The sequence below is a fragment of the Topomyia yanbarensis genome, chromosome 2 (assembly GCF_030247195.1).
Source record: "Topomyia yanbarensis strain Yona2022 chromosome 2, ASM3024719v1, whole genome shotgun sequence".
In the NCBI taxonomy this organism is placed as follows: Eukaryota; Metazoa; Arthropoda; class Insecta; order Diptera; family Culicidae; genus Topomyia; species Topomyia yanbarensis.
In genome coordinates, this window is record NC_080671.1 from 166,838,394 (window position 1) to 166,864,993 (window position 26,600).

At 34.7% G+C, this 26,600-nt stretch overlaps 1 protein-coding gene across 2 annotated transcripts in view; it reads left to right on the forward strand.

Annotated features, from left to right (window-relative positions):
• The window catches only part of LOC131682027 (E3 ubiquitin-protein ligase MIB2), a 93,460-nt gene that overhangs the window by 59,671 nt on the left and 7,189 nt on the right, over positions 1–26,600 (forward strand). For both annotated transcript variants that reach the window (XM_058963182.1, XM_058963184.1), the window contains exon 3: positions 20,228–20,567. In XM_058963182.1, the coding sequence (XP_058819165.1) occupies positions 20,228–20,567 (340 nt within the window). The remainder of the gene's footprint in view (positions 1–20,227; positions 20,568–26,600) is intronic.

Here is a 26,600-nt window from a genome sequence, read left to right on the forward strand (position 1 = left end):
CAAACGATAGCTCGAAATAGATATTATAATTATAGGAATATGGTGAAAATGGGCTTAACATCCTAGTTGTGATCCTTAGTAACGATTTTATGTAATTAGTACCTAGCGGATTGAATTAAAACATGCAAACCACTTCGTGCTACACAATAAACTAATATCTACTTGTTAAAATTTTCTCACTCAACCTCCTTCGAATTGGTGTCGCCTGATGGTCGTGGGTGGGGTTGAATCGAAATACGATACTGAATTAGAACAAATTAGGTAGCACCAATTCCCAAGAACACTGTGCATTGCTCACATCACAGTAGTGGATATAAAACTACCGTAAACAAATTCTTTGCAGGCTAATGATGTCATTTACCCCAAATTTCACGATTGTCGCTAGCTGTCGATAGTCCGCTTCCACAAGCAACGGGAAAAGAAGTTGTCTGTTGCATGTTTGACACACATGTTGTTCTAGCTATTTTGGTTACCATTTGAGCGATTGTTTTATAGGGGCACGGAAGGTTCCTAAGGGATTTGGAGCACCCTTTCCGGCCTGTACGATAGATAGTCTATCGATGCGCAAGGCAACATCGAAGCTCCGCACTGGGCTTGTCTGTGTGCCGACAACGGCGTCGAGCAGTCAAAGACAGACAGTGTGTGACGTCTCTAAAAATAGTGATGAAAAATCGTATTTTTAACACATCCTAAAGGGCGCGTGCCATCGGAAATGTCTCAGCTTTTTTTTGTCCTCATCGTTTGAAACATGTATGCTATGGTCGCTTCTTCACTTCGGCTCCGGCACATATTTCCGCGGGGAAAATGAGAGAAATTACTGTGATTTTTATGTCAACCGCATGTGTGCGACATGTAATAGTTTATTGTTTGAATAAGCTTCGAGAGTGAAGTTCGCGCGAGTAATCCCCACCGACGAACGCGATATTCCCGCGACGCCTAAAGTAAATGTGTTTCGTTGCGTGTATCGTGTGTATTTGTGTTCGCGGGTATAGGTAGCCAGCATATGGTTGCGTTTGGATTTTTTTCTTGCTTCACGAAGCGTCTGATTCCTCGAAGGAATATATAAAGCAAGGGAAATTAAATCTTGATCTCGACTGGCCAGACAACGACGAAAAATAAAAACAAACTGATCCACAAAGGAGTTGAGGATCGGAATAAACATAGGGGAAGACAGAGTTAAAAGAACTCACTGAATGAGAACATTTTCCATGTGATTTTTGTTTAGGTTTTGCTTGGTTCACGTTAGGAAAGACTATGCGATCACTCCAAAAGTCGACTTTTAAATCGAGGCCTAGAGTGCTGAGTGTCATATACCATTCGACTCAGATCGTCGAGATCATAATCTGTGTTTGTGTCAACTAATGTCACATTTGTTTTTATTTTGGAGGTTTTAACTTTAGGATCATACGTCTCTTTCTCAAGTTAGTAAAATCTCTGTAGAAACATATGTAATAGCAAATTCCTATGGACACTTCTACCACAACGTTATTCAAATGATGCAACACATATTAAAATGGATGCAACTTGGATTTGCGGGTCTAGTTCACCAATGACCAATCAAAGTAGCTTTGACCACATTGCACTATGATCCCAAAGCTGAATTTAGGAAGACAAAACTGTTTGCGCCTTAACCGTTGGTTTTAGATATGTAGTATCTTCGGTAAACTTTCTTAGAACTTTCTTGCCAATTTTTTTATATTAGTTGAATTAGGGTGGTCCTTGTGGTTAGGGTGTTCAACGTATCAACTTCTTAGATATGTAAAATTCAGCTACATAATGTTCTACAAAGTTATAAATCAATCAAATTGGAGCAACTTTTATGAAGAAACTATGTGGCTATCTCTAATGGTTCATGTGCTATGATTTTTGCAATATTTTAGGTAGGGTGGCTCTTTAAAAATTGGTTTTCTATTAATATCTTTTTATGTGTTAATTTCTCGCCAATACTTTGTTCTAGAGGTTTTTAGAACTTTTGTAAATACACATTTTTTCCGAAGCAATGAAGTTTCTATCTCTTTTGTTTGCATTGTTACAGGCGATTTTCAAAACAAAAATGTTTTTTTTTCAAAGCTTATATCTTTCAACATTGCAAATGGATTTTCAATATTTTAATTTCATTTGAAAGATCGAAACTTTTCTAGTTTTTGGTGAAAAAACTGCGGGAGCGTTATTTCTGTAAAAAAAATATTAATTTTTGTATTTTTCAACAAAAATCGTTCATAACTTTTCAAATAGATGAGATAATAACTTTGTTACTTCAGCAAAAATATTCGCCATAAAAAGTTCTAAAAGTTCTGCAAACAAAGTATTTACGATAAATCAATGTCTGGATTGACAAATGAGAAATAGTGATTTTGAGGGGTCATGTTTTCATCACTCAATCTCTTATGGTAAAATCAACTGAGAAATAGTCATTGTGTGTGATAATACCAAAAGTCACAGAAAATCTATTGAATATGTGACACTTTTTGAAAACACAACATTCTACCGTACAACTACATGTTAGCGTGAATTTACAATAGTGTTTATAATGTACTATAGTAAACTCTAAATTAATCTATTATGTGGTCAATAAAGCAACCGTCATCATGCATTATATAGATGCTTGGGAATTATGCTTTATTAGTTATTTTACCAGTTCGCGGTTAGCGATTTTCAGACCTCTTACTTTTATTTATTTTGAAGTAACAAAAAATTGTTAATCTTTCCTTAACTTACCCACAGCCGTCATTATAGTCGATAATTAATTTATAGTTTCAAACATTGCATAAATGTTGACAAAGCATACAATAATTTCCGCCGCTATGAATAACAAACTCGTTTCAAGATTTTATTTTAAGATAACAAGACGTGAACAAAAGCATTTTTTGTAGCACTCGTTTTGAGCACTAGTCCAAACCAAAAAGGATTTACTTAAGTGAGCATAGATAATTTTTGGTGGCCGATTTAGAATTAACGATAGTTTGCAGATAACACTGCTGTAAATCCACTGTATCATTTAGATGTACCGTAGACTGTTCTTTCAAAAACGTTTACTAATCCAATAGAATTGCCATGACATTCGGCATTATCACACACAATGACTATTTCTCAGTTGAGTTTACCATAAGAGATTGAATGATGAAAAAGTGACCCCTTAAAATCACTATTTCGCATTTGTCACTTCAGACATTGATTTATCGTAAATACTTTGTTTGCAGAACTTTTAGAACTTTTTATGGCGAATATTTTTACTGAAGTAACAAAGTTATTATCTCATCTATTCGAAAAGTTATGAACGATTTTTGTTGAAAAATACACCATTTTCAAAAATTAAAAAAAATTTTTACAGAACTAACGCTCCCGCAGTTTTTTCACCAAAAATTAGAAAAGTTTCGATTTTTCAAATTAAAATTAAAATATTAAAAAAATTTCGCCCTGGTGAGAAATTTTGATGTTTACTCAATTTTTCTCCTTAGGGGAAATGTGACATAGTATAAAAAGAATGCTGCATTTGTAATGGACAAATATCTCGCATGGTGTTTTTGCAGTCTCTCGTTAAAGTTATACGGTGGCATGGTGTAGCAAAGTAGTTTTTTCTAACCCGAAAAAACCATGCAACTATTTTTATATTTTTGTGCATTATGCCTATCGTCCATTACGCCTAACGTACATTACACCAATCGTCCATTATGGCTATCTTCCATTATGCTTAACGTACTTATGCCTAACTCCGCGCTGTTGAAAGTGATGTTTTGTTTTGTTGTATCGTCTTATTTGAACCGCTACAACAAGGTTTTGACTTTAATCTAGAGCTTCCATTTCCCGACAGGAATCGGGGCGGGTTCGGGTTTGGTTATCACCGGGTACGGGTTGGGTCGGGTGCATTAAAAAATAGTTATTCCGGGTGCGGGTCGGGTCGCGTTTTTTTTTTGAAAAATTGCGCATTTACCCGTTTTTGAGTGTATGGATGACCTTTTCCGCAAAAATCAAAAAATGATAACTTATCCTCGTAGAAAATTTTTAAAGCAGGCATAATTTTCCATTTTGACACAGATTCATCCTATCACATCACATCCTATCGAGTGAACGGGACTATCCATAGATTTTGAACTGGAAGTTCATCATTTAGAAAATTTCGTTACTACAAAATTTATTGATAAGTTTAATTAAGAAGCAATGTTCATATGTATATGCGTACACGAGATTATTCCAATTAATCCAAAATATTCTGATAAATTGTACCTTTCTCAATTGCAAAATCACTCACTAAATTAAAAAATACAGTAGGATTCCGTTTTTAACAACAATTTTATTTTTTTCAGTTGCCAAAACCGAAACCTTGTCAAAAATGGAATCTTATTTTTGAAGTTTAGAGTTTGAATTTACGATTTCAAAAATGTTTCAAGGATTTTTAATCATATGTGAAATGGAAAGAAATGAAAGAAAAATGTAAGAAAATTAAATTTTATTCATGTTTTTATCAAATTCAGACGTCGTACGTTGGGGCAGAATGCTACTTTCGACGCTCAAAACCTCTAGCGCCCTGGGTATATATCGTGGAGGATTGGTGTCTAGCAAAATATCTTAGATGAAAATGATAATTATTTTGACAATTTAGGTTTTGATCTAGATAAGTAGAAACTGATCTAGATTAGTTCTATCTTTTGACAGAGGTGTTCTATCAAAAAACTTTCCTCGACAAAGTTGTTTGTTTGATATTTTTAACGTATGTACTGAAGACTTATGTAGATGGCATTACATGACATTTAAAAAAATACTCGAGAAAATGAATTTTAACATTTTTTTATGAAAAATAATAAATGTTTTATTTCTACATCTTCGAAAAAAGCTTCAAAGTGTGTTATCATGACATTCGCTCCTAGGATTGTTATCTTTTCTTTCGTGAATATTAATGAACATTTTTGTTTAAAAAACATAGCTCTTTGAACAAATAAATAAATTTTGTCCTCTATAACTACCATTCGTCGATCTTTCAGATGGCATTGATAGATTGAAAATCAAATTGCAATGTTTGAAGATAGGTTTGAAGAAAATCTGTAAAAATCACTTGCAACTGTCCAAACAAAAGGGATTAAAACATCAGTGCTGCGGTGAAAATGTGCTCCAATAAAAGTTCAAAAATCTCTAGAACAATGCATTGCAGAAATAAACACATCAAAAGATAATATAAGCAACCCTATTTTTCAAGAGCCACGCTACCTTAAATCTTAAAACAAATCATAACAAATGAACCATTATAGATAGCCTTGTTTATTCAGCAAACTTGCTTCAACTCATTTTTGTTTATTTAGAATATTTCGCAGGAAAACTTCACACATCTAAACAGTCGATACTTTGAACACCTCAACCACAAGGACCACCCTAATTCCATTCATTTGAAAAACTCGCCAAAAAAATAACAAATTAGTTAAAGATATTATAAAGCAAACCAAACTATTTGGGGACCATCAGTTTTGTATTCCTAAATACGGCTTTGGGAACCTCCATGGTCAGCTTTCGATATGTACTGAAAATTTAGTGCCATGTTTTGTGTTGACGTCGTAATAATACAAAGATAAAGAGGCTCGCAAAGTTACTAAGGTTCTATTGAAAATTTTCTCCAGAACTAGTCTTATTACGCAGTGTAGCGCATTCATCTGTACTTGACTCTGAAAGGGCACAGGCTCTGGGTCTTACTATAAACATTAATTCCGGCAGACACTAGTTACACTGCTACCAGTTATAATATACTTAAAAAGTACATTTCTATACTTATTGTGATCATTAAATACAACACGTATAGTGTAAAATATAGTTAACCCTTAAATGCATAACACTGTTTTGAAACAACATTCGAAAAGCATTTTAAAATTATCACAGTAATTTATTGAAACTATGAGACAATTTAAAAAAATTAGTGTTCCCTTTGAGGGTTAGTATGACTCCCATGTTTGGAAATAAAGTCAAATGAGATGTCAATTGATACAAAAAATATCTATTGCACATTTTTATAAGACTTATTATGTACAACAAGAATGTTGCCAAAAACGGAACCAGTTTGTTGCCAAAATCGGAGTGTGCTAAAATGGGAGCTTGCCAAAAACAGAACGAGCCAAAAACGGAATCTTACTGTAATCGTGACGGACAGAAGTTAAGCGTGTTTAGAATGAAATTGATGTTTATTTAGATGATTTTTGGAAGAATTGATCTCATCGAAAATTTTCTAAAAGGCGTCTCATATAAGCTCAAATATACCCCGACTTTGCCGAAAAATAGTTTCGGAAACAATGTCCTCACATCAAGAATGTTATGAGACACTAACGGCCAATTTGTTCACTTGGATGAAAACCGGTTTTCGTTGAAAACCGGTTTTCGGCTAATTGGTCACCGGTTTTCATACAGTGAAGAAATTGGCCATAAGTAAACATAGGAACTTTGTGATTTTCACCCAATCACACTTTCGGTCGAAAATAAGCTTTTCCACTTGAAAGTTTTCGTATGCGCTGAATTTAATTTTCACAGAAAGCCATGCACAATGTCACGAAAAGCCGTCAAAAAACTTTTGCTTTAGCATCGTTCAAAAACGATGTTGAAAAACTTTTTTCAAGTCATCTATAAGCTCGACGCACAAGCTCAACCTGCTGGTATTCACGCGAATGGCTCCCAAAATGAGTAGCCGCTCATGCTCAAACGTGACTTTGCTGGCGCTTTTAAGGGTGTTGTACTAGATATAATGACGCAGAGTTTTGGAAGGTTAACAATCGTGGATGTTTTCAATATATTTGTAAAAAAACTTTAACAAAAGCACTGTTTTGAGCGACTTAGTGGAATGTTATATTAAACACTTTAAACAACGGAAGACAACGGTTTAAAGTGTTTAATTGTAAAAAAACATAATGAGAGAAAAATCAATCTCAACTCGTGTTCATCGAACCCCGCGCATGCAATTTACCAGTGCGGACTGGGATTCTTTTCCTTGCTAGCGGGACGTTTTATTATTTATTTATTTATCACGCACATCAACAGGCCGTACTCGGCCCCAATGATGGAAACTTAAACTAATTACATCTAAAAAACTGCAGGAATCGATTTCTTAATGATATTCGAGACAAATGAAAGTCGAACAGGTGCGACACACGATTGAAGAGGCGTTGTAGTCCCGTGATAGCGGCATTAGCTGTTTGAATAGTTCGTCGAAACGGCACTCTCAGAAGAACGTTTCCGCGTAACGTTCTGGACCTTGCTTGGATGTTAACTCGCTCTAGTAAATCTGGAGAATCGATGCGTCCTGACAGAAGATCAGAGATGAATAAGGCTCTTGCAGTTTCTCTACGACGCTGGAGAGTATCGAGCTGGATGAGTTGACACCGACTCTCGTAGCTTGGTAGACGAACAGGATCGCGCCAAGGCAGGCGTCGAAGAGCATACCGTATAAATTTTCGTTGAACGCCTTCAATTCGATCGCTGCTGTTCATGTAATGTTCATGTAAATGTCTGTAAAGGATTTAGCCATACGGAAAATGAAGCCCAGGCATCGCGATGCTTTACCAACAACATACGAAATGTGATTCTTAAATGTAAGTTTCGAATCTAACAGCACTCCAAGATCCTTAACGCAGCTCACCCGGGAAACAAGAGCTCCAGACAAGTTATATACAAACTGAATGGGATCTTTTTTTTCTGGAGAACGATATCACAGAACATTTCGCCGGATTCAGAATCATTCGGTTGTTTTCACACCATCTGCTGAAAGTGTTGAATTGCTGCTGCAAATATTGTGCGTCCGTTCGGCTCCTAATTCTGTTAAAAAATTTTAGATCATCTGCATACGACAACCGTGGTCCTTTCAACTGATAGTTTACATCGTTGAAATAGAGAGTGAATATAAATGGTCCGAGATGACTTCCTTGCGGAATACCAGACGTTGCGGAGAACAGTTTGGAGTATGCATCACCTATGTTCACACTGAGTTGACGGCCAACGAGATAGGATTGAAACCATCGCAGGAGTGATCCACTGAAGCCAAGTTTTTCCAATTTAGCGACTGCGATATCGTGATTGATTTTGTCGAACGCTGCAGATAAGTCAGTATATATAACATCGTTTTCAGCATTACTGATAATAGCTGAGATTCGTTTGGTCTGACCCTTCGAATACCTTTGTCGACCAAAACATGTTATCATTCCATCATTGAATGTGAAATAATCCCAGAAAATTATTGGCTGAAATATTTTATATAAAGGCTTATCTTAGGCTTAAAATTTATGGGAGGAGTTTCTCTGTCATATAAGATTTTAAAAGACTTTTTTTCTGAATCGTTACTAAAAATCAATAATTTACTAAAAATTACTTTTTTTGACTTTGATTGCTCTTAACCCCAAATTGTTGATATTTACTCCGGTACTCGCGCCGTTGTATTTAGTGCAACACCTTCAGAAAATCTAGCAAAATCTTCTTTCAGCACCAGCGGCTGTTCATTCGGTGAGCCATTCGTGCGAGTACCGTGCGAGGGTTAATCCAAACACATTATACATTTTTGTTATGGACACTTCAATACCTTTCGAATGGTGGGTTGATTGTGTTAATTGGAAGATTTATTCCTAAGACTACAAAAAGTGCCAAAAACATGTTTTTCAAAATGCTCAAAAACGATTTTACGAAAAGGAAAATAACGCTTTTTTTCTTAGCTTACTGCAATCACCCCAAAATTGGTATACTAGTGTAATAGGAGAGGGGGCCTAGTTTGCTGAATGCGTAAGTTGGCAGAGATCTTCTGGCTTCGTTTGTATAAGAAATCTCTCGTTTTTTACCACAAATTATGTAAAATATGTTTTCATATGTTGTATTTCATTTTATTTTCTAAAAATCATGGGTGACTGTTTACGAACGTAATAAACGAATTTTCTTAATTTTGTGGAGTTTGTGTTATTTCCATTGAGTTTAATTCTATTACGTGAAAGATAATATTTTCCAATATTGAACAATCTACTCAAATAAAAGAGATGAAAATTCCGCCAACCAGTACCGGGCTACTCCACTCTTTCGAATCATATAGGTTAAATGTATTTATTGACAATCGGGTTCGGATCGGCCACGGTTTTTAATTTATGTATTTTAATTTGGCTGCAGGTCAGATTCGGATCGGGTACGGGTCGGGTTCGGGTTGGGTACGGATAGGGTTCGGGTCGGATACGGGTCGGGTTCGGGTTTGGATTTTTTATACAGGGCCGGGTTCGGGTCGGGTTCGGGTTTTGTATTTTTATAAAATCCGGGTACGGGTCGGGTTCAAGTAAGCTTACAAAATTAATATTCGGCTACGGGTCGGGTCCGGGTACGAAAAAATCCATACCCGCCCATCTCTATGCCTGGACACTGAGACGATGTAATGACCACACCAAATACAAATTTGTACTTGACCACACCGTCGCACAGAGGAGTAATTGGGGTCGAATCCTGGTCAAAATTATTTACTGCTGCAATTGTTGTTATTATGCCTTAATATGAACTAAAAATAGACAATTACTAGTTTTTGGAACAATTTGGCATCTACCCACTTACCAGTGCAGAGGCAAATTTTCTATATCCTTTCAAATACTAATAATTTCTAGATGATCTTTGTGAATACATTTATTTTTCCAGTTGCATAAACATTTGATCAGTGGGAAAGGGAGAAGAAAAGGGACGCCTGTGCATATTTTCATAGAGATACATGTTGGCAAACATAATATTTGACCCTACAGTATTTCGGTGTACCTCAAATTAGTCAAAATTTCAATATTTTTAAATCGTTTGGGATTGGTGGATCGGACAAGATCGGAAGAGTTCGAATATTTTTTGTATAGCTGAAATCTTGTTTTGTAATACTGCTTCAGCAACTTTGCCGGATCTAGCCGTATAATGTAACTTTTTTATAATTCAAATTTGGAATAAAATGTTAAAACAAGGTATTTTTTAAAGTTGGTGCAATACACAGCAAGTTTACTTTTTTTAGTTAGTTTTAAGCTGAAGTTAAACAAACGGTTGTGTTGAACTACGTTTGTAATAGTATTATCTTATTTAATACAGTCATCATCACTAGAAAGCGATTTTGCTGAATATATAACGAAAACGATTAAAATATCCCTTAAAATATCACCATTGGGCATACATGCAAAAATTCTTTAACAATTTTTGATATACTCCTAATTTTTCCACGTTATACAGATCTTAGGTATGTAAAAAATATATAACGAAACAAAAAGATCGAAAAAAAAATTTTTTGGTTTTTGGCCAAGAATTTGTTCTAGTTACTCCTCTGTGCGTCGATCTGAACGTCACACGAAACAACGGAAAGGCGGTGCTAACTTGGGGATAGCTACCGAGAGAAAAGCCTTATTTTATTTCCATTTTAGAAGTTTTATCTTTAGAGTCGTCCTTTTTTCGGGATAGAAAAAATTCTAACTATCTGGGGGAGTAGGAAAACAAACTCAGGAGGGCTGCCTACAAGGCATGCGAATTATCGATCACGCTATACTTGCTGCTCTGGGGGAAAGCTGCTTAAAGGGCATGAATGCAAATACGAAGCATACCATTAATGAATTTGCAATTTCATTTTTGTAAATAATCGTAATGCCAAATCCCTCGAAATGTGCATAATTTCAACTGAAAAGTTTGGTTTACCAGGGAGAGTGTTCAGGAGAATTATACGAGGGATTAGTTAGATCAGATGTGAAAGCGAAAAGAAAGAAGTTGGTGCATGAATACAAGGGACATTTGAACACATCTCTAAGTTGAATGAATATTTGATTATCGTCCATCTCTTGTAGAATATACCAATATTGAGATGATAACTTTAAAACTGTTCCCTGTTGTTATGTATTTTCTCTGTAGTGATTCGCTAACCAAAAATGACAACTTGTATGTATTGTACTAAAGAAGAGTGGGGTTAAGTAGTTCCATTAAGGCGAAGGTAATTTTTTCAATATTTTTAAAATCTGGGATACGATAGGTTACTATATTCGAGGTTAAATAAAAGAATGTACACATCTAGAAAATGAGCGGTTCAACTTTTATTTAAAGACTTTGAATACTGCAGATTATTAAAAAAATTAATAACACAGATTAGCTTAGATCGACTGTCCGTAGTAAACCAAAAAAAATGATGCTTAAGAGGAACAAAAACTGTCATAAAAATGGTCAATAATGACGCCGGCCACGACCAAGGCTGTTCTACCGAGAAAGAGAAGAAATGCTAGTTCGACACTCGCTGTTGATAGAGACTGAAACTTTCTCTGCATCTCCACGAGCATCACGGGAAAGATTAGTGTTACTAGGAAATGGTAAAGATCAGAAGGTATGTCTTGGTAGACAATATGATTTTAACTACATGGATGAAAGTTGTTTTCGATCGATTTCCAAAAAAAAGGTAAGAAAATGACGACATGGCAAATGATGTGAAAAATCATGAAAATTCCGCCAACCAGTACCGGGCTACTCCACTCTTTCGAATCATATAGGTTAAATGTATTTATTGACAATCGGGTTCGGATCGGCCACGGTTTTTAATTTATGTATTTTAATTTGGCTGCAGGTCAGATTCGGATCGGGTACGGGTCGGGTTCGGGTTGGGTACGGATAGGGTTCGGGTCGGATACGGGTCGGGTTCGGGTTTGGATTTTTTATACAGGGCCGGGTTCGGGTCGGGTTCGGGTTTTGTATTTTTATAAAATCCGGGTACGGGTCGGGTTCAAGTAAGCTTACAAAATTAATATTCGGCTACGGGTCGGGTCCGGGTACGAAAAAATCCATACCCGCCCATCTCTATGCCTGGACACTGAGACGATGTAATGACCACACCAAATACAAATTTGTACTTGACCACACCGTCGCACAGAGGAGTAATTGGGGTCGAATCCTGGTCAAAATTATTTACTGCTGCAATTGTTGTTATTATGCCTTAATATGAACTAAAAATAGACAATTACTAGTTTTTGGAACAATTTGGCATCTACCCACTTACCAGTGCAGAGGCAAATTTTCTATATCCTTTCAAATACTAATAATTTCTAGATGATCTTTGTGAATACATTTATTTTTCCAGTTGCATAAACATTTGATCAGTGGGAAAGGGAGAAGAAAAGGGACGCCTGTGCATATTTTCATAGAGATACATGTTGGCAAACATAATATTTGACCCTACAGTATTTCGGTGTACCTCAAATTAGTCAAAATTTCAATATTTTTAAATCGTTTGGGATTGGTGGATCGGACAAGATCGGAAGAGTTCGAATATTTTTTGTATAGCTGAAATCTTGTTTTGTAATACTGCTTCAGCAACTTTGCCGGATCTAGCCGTATAATGTAACTTTTTTATAATTCAAATTTGGAATAAAATGTTAAAACAAGGTATTTTTTAAAGTTGGTGCAATACACAGCAAGTTTACTTTTTTTAGTTAGTTTTAAGCTGAAGTTAAACAAACGGTTGTGTTGAACTACGTTTGTAATAGTATTATCTTATTTAATACAGTCATCATCACTAGAAAGCGATTTTGCTGAATATATAACGAAAACGATTAAAATATCCCTTAAAATATCACCATTGGGCATACATGCAAAAATTCTTTAACAATTTTTGATATACTCCTAATTTTTCCACGTTATACAGATCTTAGGTATGTAAAAAATATATAACGAAACAAAAAGATCGAAAAAAAATTTTTTTGGTTTTTGGCCAAGAATTTGTTCTAGTTACTCCTCTGTGCGTCGATCTGAACGTCACACGAAACAACGGAAAGGCGGTGCTAACTTGGGGATAGCTACCGAGAGAAAAGCCTTATTTTATTTCCATTTTAGAAGTTTTATCTTTAGAGTCGTCCTTTTTTCGGGATAGAAAAAATTCTAACTATCTGCGGGAGTAGGAAAACAAACTCAGGAGGGCTGCCTACAAGGCATGCGAATTATCGATCACGCTATACTTGCTGCTCTGGGGGAAAGCTGCTTAAAGGGCATGAATGCAAATACGAAGCATACCATTAATGAATTTGCAATTTCATTTTTGTAAATAATCGTAATGCCAAATCCCTCGAAATGTGCATAATTTCAACTGAAAAGTTTGGTTTACCAGGGAGAGTGTTCAGGAGAATTATACGAGGGATTAGTTAGATCAGATGTGAAAGCGAAAAGAAAGAAGTTGGTGCATGAATACAAGGGACATTTGAACACATCTCTAAGTTGAATGAATATTTGATTATCGTCCATCTCTTGTAGAATATACCAATATTGAGATGATAACTTTAAAACTGTTCCCTGTTGTTATGTATTTTCTCTGTAGTGATTCGCTAACCAAAAATGACAACTTGTATGTATTGTACTAAAGAAGAGTGGGGTTAAGTAGTTCCATTAAGGCGAAGGTAATTTTTTCAATATTTTTAAAATCTGGGATACGATAGGTTACTATATTCGAGGTTAAATAAAAGAATGTACACATCTAGAAAATGAGCGGTTCAACTTTTATTTAAAGACTTTGAATACTGCAGATTATTAAAAAAATTAATAACACAGATTAGCTTAGATCGACTGTCCGTAGTAAACCAAAAAAAATGATGCTTAAGAGGAACAAAAACTGTCATAAAAATGGTCAATAATGACGCCGGCCACGACCAAGGCTGTTCTACCGAGAAAGAGAAGAAATGCTAGTTCGACACTCGCTGTTGATAGAGACTGAAACTTTCTCTGCATCTCCACGAGCATCACGGGAAAGATTAGTGTTACTAGGAAATGGTAAAGATCAGAAGGTATGTCTTGGTAGACAATATGATTTTAACTACATGGATGAAAGTTGTTTTCGATCGATTTCCAAAAAAAAGGTAAGAAAATGACGACATGGCAAATGATGTGAAAAATCATGAAACCGCGAAATGTCGAAAAAACATGTTTTTTCAGCAATTGCCTCTGGTTTTGTACATGCAAATGACTTCTTCCGTGTGCTCGTCGTCGCCAGAGTGTCGAATTGAAGTTGTGCATTCCGGTTCACGTGATTGCTTAGCTGTACGACGATCACGTTTGCACTTTGTAACATTTTCTGGGATTCCGTTTCCTTCTCATTTTTGATCATGTTTTTTTTTCGATTATCTACTTCAACAACACCTTTAATTATTATATTATTAATTTACGCGAAATATCTGACGCGCTTTCATTGATGACAAACATTTTCTTTTCACACGAGCACCCAATGTTTCGAACGGAATCTTGAATTGTTTAGAGGCTGAACGAATACTGTGGGCATCTTGAATAGATGCAATTGCGTTCTTTATATCCTCTTCTCCTTGTTTAGGTGTTTTTCACACAAAATAGCCTACAAAATCGATACAATTTAATTAAACTGCTTCATACCTGTTTGAAGGCCTATTGAAACCGAAGTCTTACAAAAATATGAAAACGTTTCAAATCAAGTATTGTCTCTAGACGATATTGTTGAAACAAAGTATGATGAGATCTAATCCATCATGAAAAAGTTTAAAAAGTTTTGAAATATACAACGGTCAGCTCAGATTTTTATTCTTGGTGTGAATTTAAAAACTTTAGCCAAAAAATGACTTGATTCGAACATGATTTAGAGGTGTTTCCAATCAAAAATCGTGTTTTTGCTATGTTTCCATAGTACGATCACTTACACTCTGATCTAATAGGCCCTACATGCCCACATATCATCAAAGGTTGTTCCTTAGACATATTTTAACAGGTGATTGTAGCTCTAAGCGCAAGAGAAAATTAAAAAAAATACTACTAATTTACCTTGGTTCTGATATACTTTTCTATATAAAAAACCCAGTTAACAAATTTTGCAAGTGCGATTAGAGCAATGTTCACATGTTAAAACCGATTTAATCCACCTAGCAGTGAGATGAGACATTTCTTACACATTTCACTATTGGATTAGTTTGCAGAACTCACGAGAAGTAGGCACCCAACTAGAGGTGGGATGAAAACAGTTTCTAGTCTTGCACGAATAAAATCTCGAATAAACTGAATAAATTATAGAAATCAACAAAGCGACCGAAATAAAAAAGTAAAGCAAAAAATGAAATAATAGGTTTTTAAATTCATAAAATAAGAATCAAATGAATCAAATGAATGAAATGAATCAAATGAATCAAATGAATCAAATGAATCAAATGAATCAAATGAATTAAATGAATCAAATGATTCAAATGATTCAAATGATTCAAATGATTCAAATGATTCAAATAAATTAAATGAATCAAATGAATCAAATGAATCAAATGAATCAAATGAATCAAATGAATCAAATGAATCAAATGAATCAAATGAATCAAATGAATCAAATGAATCAAATGAATCAAATGAATCAAATGAATCAAATGAATCAAATGAATCAAATGAATCAAATGAATCAAATGAATCAAATGAATCAAATGAATCAAATGAATCAAATGAATCAAATGAATCAAATGAATCAAATGAATCAAATGAATCAAATGAATCAAATGAATCAAATGAATCAAATGAATCAAATGAATCAAATGAATCAAATGAATCAAATGAATCAAATGGATCAAATGGATCAAATGGATCAAATGAATCAAATGAATCAAATGAATCAAATGAATCAAATGAATCAAATGAATCAAATGAATCAAATGAATCGAATGAATCAAATGAATCAAATGAATCAAATGAATCAAATGAATCAAATGAAATGGGGTAGGCGTAGCGTAGTTGGTAAATCAATTGTCTTGTACGCAGCGCACCTGGGTTCGATCCCCGACCCCGCACATAGGGTTAGAAATTTTCATAAGAGATTTTTCTAACCCGAAGAGGCGAATGACCTTAAGGTTAAAACCTCTATAATCGAAATAAAAAAAAAATCAGATGAATCACATGAATCAAATGAATCAAATTAATCAAATGAATTAAATTGATTTAATTCATCCATTGAATACAATGAATCAAATTAATGAAATGGATCAAATGAATAAAAAGAATGGATGAACAAAATGAACAAAGTAAAAAATAAATGAAATGCATATATAAAACAAACGAATCAAATAAACGAAATGAACTGAAGTGATAAAATGAATAAAATGAAGGAAATGAGCAGAATAAAATGCATTGATTAAAATGAAAAATTAAAGAATGGTGAAAGGTTATAAATTTATAAAAAGAAATAAATTGAATCAAATAAATTATTTGGATGAAGTGATTAAAACTGAAAAAGTAGTCATATTATTAAAATGAAGAAACTGAACAAAATGAATAAACTGGAAAAAAATGAATTAAATGCATACAATGAAAACAATGAATAAAATAAGTTAAATGAATGATTTGAGTAAAATGCACACAACTGATCAGAGTGAATCCAAAGAATGAAACGAATAAAATAAGTAAAATGAACGCAGATGAACAAAACGAATAAAAAGATGCTGAATGAAATAATTAATTGAAATGAAATGGTCATATATTTGAAGCTAAAAACATTTTTGAATAAAGAAAATGAATAAACCGGATTGTACGAATTTGAGAACCATTGCATCAGAAAGTTTTGAAATGTTTTTGAAAATACCATCTTCTGAGAAAAGGCTAATAAATATGCAATGGACTTTCTAGGGCTTCCATCTTTTTTTGGTTTTATTCTTTTTGTTTTCATGCTTCTTTACTTGACGCGTCGTTTTAAGATTATCTGGTGTTTCTACTTTATTGTTGGACCTTAATTAGTTATCAGGAACCTGGAACGTTCAATTTGCTTTGGAACTCGCAGTTTACTTTTTGGTCACATATTCCCGAAAAAAAGATTTATGTATTGAATAGAATTTACTGGTCCAGTATTTTAACGCGCAATTGAATATAGCAAAGTTAGACAAGGTCACATGTGCTTTCAAGTCCCTTGAACAGAGAACGACAGGAAGAATGCGATTCGTGAATGAGACAGGTAGATATTTGAAAGTTTTTATTTGCATTGAAGTAAATAGTGTGAAATGTCTAGGCTATGTCGATAGCATAAAAGCCATGCATTCAGTTGATTGCAATGCAGTCTCTTTCCATTCATCCTTATAGCTTTCATATTGTTTCGTTCGGAATTCTCGTGCAGGAAATATAGATAAATAAGTCCTATACAGACCAATACTGTGAAAAAAAAAATGTTTCAAACTACTCAGTATATCCAGATATGGACGACGATATATTAGAAGACACATTGTAGTTGCAGCCCCCATCGAGAGTGGATACATTGGGAGACTTCTTTTCCTGGATCTAATTTGTGGATATTTTTGGTCTTTGATCCGTTATTTCTCATAAAAGTTCGTACCAATATAACGAATATGCAGCTGATACAATTCATGGTTTATTCGCCTGTTCCACATTCCGTCTTCCATCTGCACTCCACCATAGATGGTACGCAACACCTTTCGTTCGAAAACTCCAAGGGCGCGTTGGTCCTCAACGAACATAGTTCAGGTCTCGTGGCCGCAGATGATCACCGATCTAATCAGCGTCTTGTAGATAATCAACTTCGTGCGGCGGCGAATTTTGTTCGACCGAAGCGTCCTCCGGAGTCCAAAGTAGGCACGATTTCCCGCCAAGATCCGTCTCTGAATTTCTCTGCTGTTATCATTGTCGTCGGTTACCAGTGAGCCCAAATACATGAATTCGTCGACCATCTCGATTTCGTCACCGTCAATCCGAACTCGGGTGGGAGGTTCACATTGTCGTCTCTAGAACCTCTTCCTCTCATGTATTTTGTCTTCGAAACGTTGATGGCAAGTCCAATCCTGCTGGCTTCAGCTTTCAGTCTTTGAGCATATGTTTCATTCAAAATTCAATAGAGATACGAATAGTTTAAATATCGCACGTGGAATGTCTCTTTTGGAAATTTTCATGTCAAACTTTCATATTACCCAGTTAAGCCAAATATTTTTCTGATATAGCCATGAATTTCCTTAATTATAGTGTAGATAAAGACTTTGAATACAATTGAATTAAAGTTGAGTTGATGTAGCAGCAGACAAAAAATAGTTTTGTTTTCTCAAACCTTCGCAATTACAATTAATAAATATTTCAGATTGGCAGAAGATCTTATCACACAACTTAGAAATGGATACAGAAATAGCTAGATAGATGCGATAGAAGAGAAACAGAGAGAGAGAGAGAGAGAGAGAGAGAGAGAGAGAGAGAGATGGGGGGCGTGTGAGGAATGGCAAATGTTGGTTAATGCAGTGACATTATTTTTATAGGTATATTATTATGATATATTGATTTCTTATACTTTTATCATAAATAATACAAGTAGTAATTTTTGCGCCATAACCAGTATAACCTAAGTCTTGCAAAAGAGCTAAATTTTGGCTAGATTTTTGGGCTTCAAATATACTTACTACTGTACTTTCGGTGACGCCACGAGTATAATTATTTGAGAAATCTTTTATCTCACTATTAGGTGAATTACTTGTTGATCTGTTTATTGATATACCATCCAACATTTACCTCATGATTGAACGCAATGCCTAATCCAAGGGATAAATACTAGAACTCACTGTTTCTTTATCAACACAGTATTTTGTCTTTGAAGTGAACTTATATATTTTTAAGAAATAGTTAATTTATTATAAAGGTAATTCACAAAATGTTCTCAACATCGAATTCCTAGAATCACGTAGATGTGTTTTCATACCCAGATATTCAAAATCGGCTTAGTTTTGCCCCTAAAACACCAGTAAAGCAATACTCTGTATGAAAAATTTCATTTTTAGATAGTGGAAATTGGTAAGCGAGGACTAAAAATACAAAATGTTTAATATCTCCGCCGCTCGTGTAAGGATTTTAACAATCTATAGCTTGTTAGAAAGGTATTTTTACAAGCTTTCTATTACTGTGCAGTGTGTGGGACAATTGTATATTGTTCGGAAATTATTTGCGAAAAACCTGCCGTTTTTTGACAAAATCGTCCATATCTCAGAAAGTAAACAACATATCGAAAATCAAAAATAATAGTGTCAAATGGCAACGTTAGGCCTTTCATTTGAAACTAGTTTCATTAAGATCGGTTCAGCCATTGCTGAGATAATTACACGACATTTTGTACATACATACATACACACATACACACACACACACACACATACAGACATTGTCTCAATTTGTCGAGCTGAGTCGATTGGTATATGAGACTCGGCCCTCCGGACCTCGGAAAAAGTTTTCAAAGTTTGAGCGAATCCTATACTTTTCTTTTGTAAGAAATGTAAAACATGTTAAGATATGTCTAAGGAACAACCTTTGATGATATGTAGGCATGTAGAGTCTATTAGAGCTGAGTGTAAGTGATCTTACTATGGAAACATAGCAAAACACAATTTTTGATTGGAGACACCTCTAAATCATGTTCAAATTAAGTAATTTTTGGCGAAAGTTTTTCAATTCACGCCAGAACAAAATTTGAGCTGCCCCATATATATTTCAAAACTTTTTCAACAAGGAAGAGGTCTACTGTATAATGCTACGTCGTTCATGGATGTATTCTAGAATTATATACCTTGTATGAAAAATTATATAATTTTTTAATTAATTAAGGGACTTTATGCCTACTCTAACTGTACATATTCAGGCGCGCATTCTGCACTCTGATTTAAATGTAAAACGATCTGAAAAATACCACAAACTCGAAATGCAACGATAAACGTTTACGTTGACAAATCACAGCGACCAGCTCCCCTATCACAGCATAAGCTGCATCGTCGACAAGGTCTAAAAAAGACGAATAGGAAGTATTGCTTCTTTTTTCCTCTGGGTCCGTACACATGCACACAAATGAGCGTGAACATGCGAGGGTGCCGCCAGTTGTGCTGATCATGCTACAAAGACAACGAAGACCATATGCACCGACAAGGTACAGCCAGCGTTAAAACTGTTTTTGTTGGAGAGGAAGTGATTTCCCCAATGCATCACAGCCCGACCTGGCCCAGGCCGGGCAGGGTTCGTTCACTTTGCGGTATCGAGAGAGTGGTCTCGGCGGCACTGAAGAATCGTTTTAAGAAGATGTTAATCTAGTTTGTGCCGTAGAGCGAATCGGTTGCGCATCGCTGTATCGGTTTTGCCATTACTCGCGGTTTTTTGGGGTTTTCCCTGTTCGATGGTGGAATTTTCGCCCGCTCTAAACGTGTTCCTATTTCAAACAATTATATTTTCCACCAACGCTATATAGTTAAAGTGTGATTCAATTCGTAACGGTATTGTGTTTTTCTAATTTCGGTTCTAGATGGCGGTGAAGGACACGTCGGAACATTGTGCGAAGTAGGTCGTTCCGGATCGACACATTCGCCGGAGAAAACCGTTGTAGTGAACTGGGACTCGGGTCACCGGACCAATTACCGCGTTGGCTACCAGAAACAGTACGATCTGATTGTTGTGGATAACGCTCAGATCGGAGTTAAACATCCGAATATCATCTGCGACGGTTGCACCAAGCCGGGAATCGCAGGTATTAGATTTCGCTGCGCGGATTGTTCCAACTATGACTTATGTGCCACATGCTACGGGAACGATGTACACGATCTAGAGCACTCGTTCATTCGATACCAGACGGCAAATTCGGTCGGGTGAGTAAATTTTGAGTTGTTTTTTGTTTGTTCCAGTAGAACATATGACCTGCGTTAAGCCAAAGCGAACTGAGCGCCGTAATTTTTTCGTGGTATTTTTAATGAAAAAAATAATTTTTCGATTATTTACCATTATCATAGAAAGTTTAAGGGTACTTATTTACTATCGATTACTATTTGAGTTTTCAGAAATAAATTGATGTAGGTATTTATGGTGTTACATTAGCTGCGATAGCGATTTTTATGCAGGTACCTCCAAATGGCGCTTGGTCCTCTTTGGCTTAACACAGGCCATATCATGGTTGGGCCGACGCAGAGATTTAAATGAGTCCCAAAATATTCACTATGACAGAGTTCGAAATAATGCGGCGCTACACAAAATTTTGAGCAGTAATATACTTGAATTCATTCGAGACACATCTCATCAAATACACTTTATGAAATTTCTTTGTCTGTATTATGTTTCATTAGATTTAAAGTTATCAGATCATGTTTATACACTGTGCCAAAATGTTTAGGTGTACCCCATTCTTGAGGTTTTTTTATTATATATTTTTTATTTTATATATTTTTTATCGAACTACATCAATTTTTTTGAGTGAATTAAAGGTTTGAATTAACAAATTTTACTCCCATTTTTTTATTTGTGCAGTTTATGTTGCAACATGGGTGTCCCAATTTAATAGGTACACCTAAATTCAGTTTTTTCTATAATAGTACCTTGCAGTGGTCCAGAATGTAAATTTAGCAGGAATTTTAATTTTATAATTAAACTAAACAACTTAGTTTTATTTTGTTTTTGGGAGAGTTTTCGTAGTTTATGAGCCTCTTCTTTTTGTTGAAACAACAGGGTTAATTTTACCAAAATCAAAAAAAATATCAATCTAGATAGATAAATTGACCTTCAGAGAGGTTGTCGATAGATTAATTTTAGAAAAGTGTGATGAAAAAATGTAAACTCCATCTACTTTTCATTTACACGAAACCAAATCATGGTTTAGGGTGTTTTTAGTATTTGTTACAAAAGTGATTTGTATAGCTATCGTGGTTTTGATTTCAGACTGAAGTAAACTTCAGACAATTTTAAAGGGTCATCTGGTGTAAAGTGCTTAAACCGAAAGTAATTTTGTTTTGCGATTTTGAAGGCAAGGTAATAATGTATCTTTTGTGCAATGTTAAGATTTATTTATACATTCATTGTGCACGAAAAAAATTATTTTCAGTCACGCAGAGCGTTCCTAGAGTAGACGTCCAACCATTTCCACGTCGAGGAGCATCGCGGCGAACACTTGATAATATTGCCGTACACATAAAATTCAACATGATTTGTAAAGTTTAGACTTGTAGTTACTCGATTAACAAAAAAATAGAAAAAAGTTCGAGTTTTGGAAAATGGTTACATGAAAACTAAAAAATCTCACATTTTACTGTAAAATTCGCTCACTTTTCTTCAAAAAAATTGGGAGAAAAAAAGTTTATTTTATTTTTTATTATTATTTTCTTTGGTTCATCGATGGCTACACATATTGTGCATTCTCATAAATAAAATCAAGTCAATTCGCTGGTTAGTTTTTGAGTTATTGTGTTCGCCAATTTGAAAAACGCGGTTTTGAGAAAAACGCTTTTAAACGGTATACCACATCAATTGCATCACGGAAAAACGCTGTAGAAAATGACCCATTTCTCTTGAAAATTACACTGCATTTTTATCGATGTCAGTTTTTCGAAAATTGTTGCCGATAGAATGCATGACTGAGGAATGCATGGCTGTTTAAAATAAAAAAAGTTCAGCGATGGTCACCGATATTGCGGGAGACTATTCTAGAGATTTAATACTAAAAATTAAGCGGATAAAAAAGAAGTCGATTTTTTACCCACTACACCAGACGCCGCCCTTAACTTCAAACTTGAATTATGGGAAGAAAAAGGGTTCACACAGTTCGTGCGGACATTCTGGCTATTTGCAATCGATTCTCTGGACATTTTAATAAAGCTATTGATCAATGCTTTCAGACTCTTTGCAAAATATATTCTGGGTTCGAATTGCCCCGCTCAAAAGTAATGAGCGTCTTGAAAATATCTGCGTTTTCACCCAAACAAAAATCGTTCCATAAAATAGGAGCCTCAAGCTTTCCCAAAGAATTACCTGTTATTTTTTCACTTTTGTTTGTTGCTTTAATCACGGTTTTACCATTATTATGATTTTTTTGAGGATGCCAAAAAAATGAAATACGTATCTTTTTTCTAAAAAACCAAAGAATTAGATTCAGCTGTCAAAATTACTGTTTTAGAATAGCGGTTCTAAGAATATGTACGACATTTAAGAAGTATTACGATTTTCTGAGAAAGGGGCCGAATTACACCCACGGTCTTAATAGCCCCGGGTCCCCCTACAACTTTTGATCAGTCGCATTAGACGTACTTTCGATATGTTGAGTAATGTTAAACTTACAAACCCAGCATTTTAAAAGAATTGGAATATAATGCATTAAACATTTTATGCAGATAATCCTACCACGCGGAAAAAAAATTGTTCTCAAAATCGTGAATAAAGTGCCATGAATTCTGGAATAGTCACGTTTTTAAGTTACGAAAACACGACCATGAACAAAAATCATGGTTTTTATAATTATGTTCAATTTCCCTACAGTAACGCTCGCATAACGCTTTCTTTAGTGGAAATATTTGTTTTTGTTTTGTGAGCTTCAGTCACGGTTTCCGCCATGTTATTTATAATTCGATTTTCAGTACGCGAACTAGTTCACAACTTTATGAACATTATTCATAAAACCAAAAGTTGACTCATGATTTTTTCATAAATATAGGAGCATTAGTTCACAAAATCAAAATATTCTGGCTATTTTTTCAGGAACTATTTCACGAAATTCGGAATATTATTCATTAATCCATTCAATTCTGGTGAACTAATTCATGGTCCGTAATATATTAGTTACGATCTAATATCCGTGCTCGTGAAATGGTACACAAAATCATGAAATATTATTCATGTATTCGTGAACTAGTTCGTGGTTCCTATATATTAGATGCGATCCAATATTCGTGCTCGTGAAATAGTTCACGAAATCATGAAATGTTATTCATGTATTTGTGAACCGGTTCATGGTATCTAGTTTAATAGTCACATTTTACCATTCGTTTTCGTGAAATAGTTAACGTAATACAGTTCACAGAGCCAAACATCGCGAATGAGTTTTATTTTAGTGATTCAGTTGATATTGTCACGTTATTCCGAGTAAAAAACCGTTAGTAACCAAAAAATAACACTAGTTTACAAATTTTGGGTTAATTTTCTAAGTCAATTTTGGGTCACTGAGCACGAAAATCATATCCATTTCTTTTTCAAAGAAACGTTTTTGTGATTTTTTGAAAAAGGCGTTTTTGAGCACTTTTTGCAGTTTTTGGTCAATATCTCAGGAACAAATGTTCCGATTAACACAAACGACTAACACCATTCGAAAGGTATTGATGTGCCGATTTCAAAAATGTATAACATGTTAGGATGAAATATAAACATTTTAGGGTTAAGAGCAACCAAAGTCAGAAAAAGTAGTGTTTGGTAAAATTACTAATTTTTAGTTGATTTTTCATAAAAAAAATACGTCAGCAAAAAAAAATCTCTTAAAATCTTATGTGACAGGAAAACTTCAAACCTGAATTTTAAGCCTAAGATCACGTAAATCCGACAAAAACTGATGATGTTATTAGGCACCGAGTGAAAATTGCTCTGTTTTTACATATCTCTTTTGGTCTTAAAGAAGATTACACTAGTTTACAAGAAAAATGAAGTTACGAGAATAAGTGTTTTCTAGATTAATTTTGGGTCGCTGAATACGAAAATACTCTATTTCTCTTTCAAAGAAGTTCGAGTTAAAAAAACCATTCTTCTTTTACTTCCGCTTTTTTGTTTTTGCTCTATTTTTATTACAGAAAAATAAATTTTCGTATTTTCAGAATCTAATGTGACAGATTTTAACAATTTTAAGGTTATCGCGATAAGCTAAGAAGAAAGGGGTTTCCTCAGTTAATTTTGGATCGCTGAATACGAAAATCAAGTCCATTATTGATGTGCCCTTTCTGAAAATGTATAATATGCGTAGGTTAAATCTCGACAAACATATGATTACGGCTTAAAAGCCAACTGTCAAAATTCTCTTTGAAAGTAAATTTCGGACAAACTGTTACCCGCCAATCACAGATGTTTATAGTAAACAAAAGAAAAAAGTTTTCTCTTGCATTAACTGCTATGAACTGCGTTTAGGCAGTAACGGTTTGTCCGGAATTCCCTTTCAAAGAAAATTTGGACAGTTGGCTTTTAAGCCGTAATCGTATGTTTGTTGAGAAATGTACATTTATTATGATTACAATCGACCAAAGTAAAAGTCTAATGTTCGACCTTTTTTAAAAATGCATATTTCTAGTAATTTTTTTTATAATAAATTAAGGACAGAAGAAAATTCTTCTAATCTTTTTGCATAAATTTTAATCCAATGGTCACAAAAGTCGGATGAAAAATGTAGATGGTATGAAGCACTTAGTGAAAATTGTAACTTTTTATTTTTCGCACAATCATACTTTCGGCTGAAATAATCTTCTATGCTTGATAGTTATTGTTTGTGTTGGGTACTGTCTTCTCGAGCTTGTATCCATCCATCCTGCGGCATTTGAATGGTTTTGGATACTTCATTGTACAACTAAGTGCGCTTTTTAAAATGTGGAAATATCGTTGGAAAAGTTTTGTTTTGTCTGTGGTCAGTACATAGTTTACGAATTAAAGGAATTTTAGCCTTCTGCTTCAACAGGCTTCACAGCAGATTCTCAGTTCACAGAATATTACGTTGCTAGTGCTATGATCCCACTGAGACTCCTTCCCGATAGGGACTCGAATATTTCACGAGTGGCTTATGAGCCCAGTGCTACACCCTCTAAACCGCCGCACCAGGGCAGGGTCCGCTAAAATCATAAAATTTCCATTTCGCTCAATGTGCCATAGCATCAACATTTTCCATCCGATGTTAGTGATATTAAGCTTAAAATTAACGTAAACATATTATTTGTCATCTTAGATTCTAAAAGGTCCGAAAAAATTTGCTTTTTCGGAAAAAAAAATTATTTAAAAATGAGTAACTTTTAAAAATGGTCAAAAATGCACTTTTTTGGTCGCTTGCAGCACAAACATTTTTACATATGATCGACACATATTATATGTTTTTGGAAAGGGCATCTCGGCACCTGCATTATTGACTAAATTAATTGAATGATTTCGACACGAAATATTGACTAAAAACTAGAAAACGAGTTTTTTGAGAAAATCACCAAATCGCTTCTTTGAACAAAAAAATGAATATTTTTTTCGTGTTCAGCGACCCAAAATTAGTCTAAAAATAATTTTTTCTTGAAACTTCATTTTTCTTGTAAACTAGTGTAATAGATCACGATAAAAAAATAAAGAGAATTTACGAATACCATGATAAAACTGCTGATACCACGAATGTTAGTTACATTACTCTTTGAAAGTAAGCTCTAAAATAAAATCATGATAACATGAACAGAAATTAGGAACATTGTGACTATGATCCTGAAATCATGATCATGAATTGCTCTATTCATGACTAAAATATCACGATAACACGAACAGAAGTTACAAAAATCACGACTAAGATCCTGAAATCAAGAACACAAATCACACAACTTGTGACAAAAATATTTAAAATCGTGACAAAGATCCTGAAATCGTGAACATGAATCACTCTACTGATGACTAACATTTCACGATAACGTGGATAGAAATTACGAACATCGCTACTAAGATCTTGAAATCATGAACTTTAATCCATCTTACGTCATGAGAATTCACAAGAATCGCGAATAAGCTCTTGAAACCAACGTTTGAATATCGACTGTGTATTCCCAAATCATGAACAAGAATCACAACAAAAACTAAACATGCCCAGGGAACAACAAGAGTAACCAAACCAAACATTCTAATGTAACGCCATTTATATATTTGGGGCG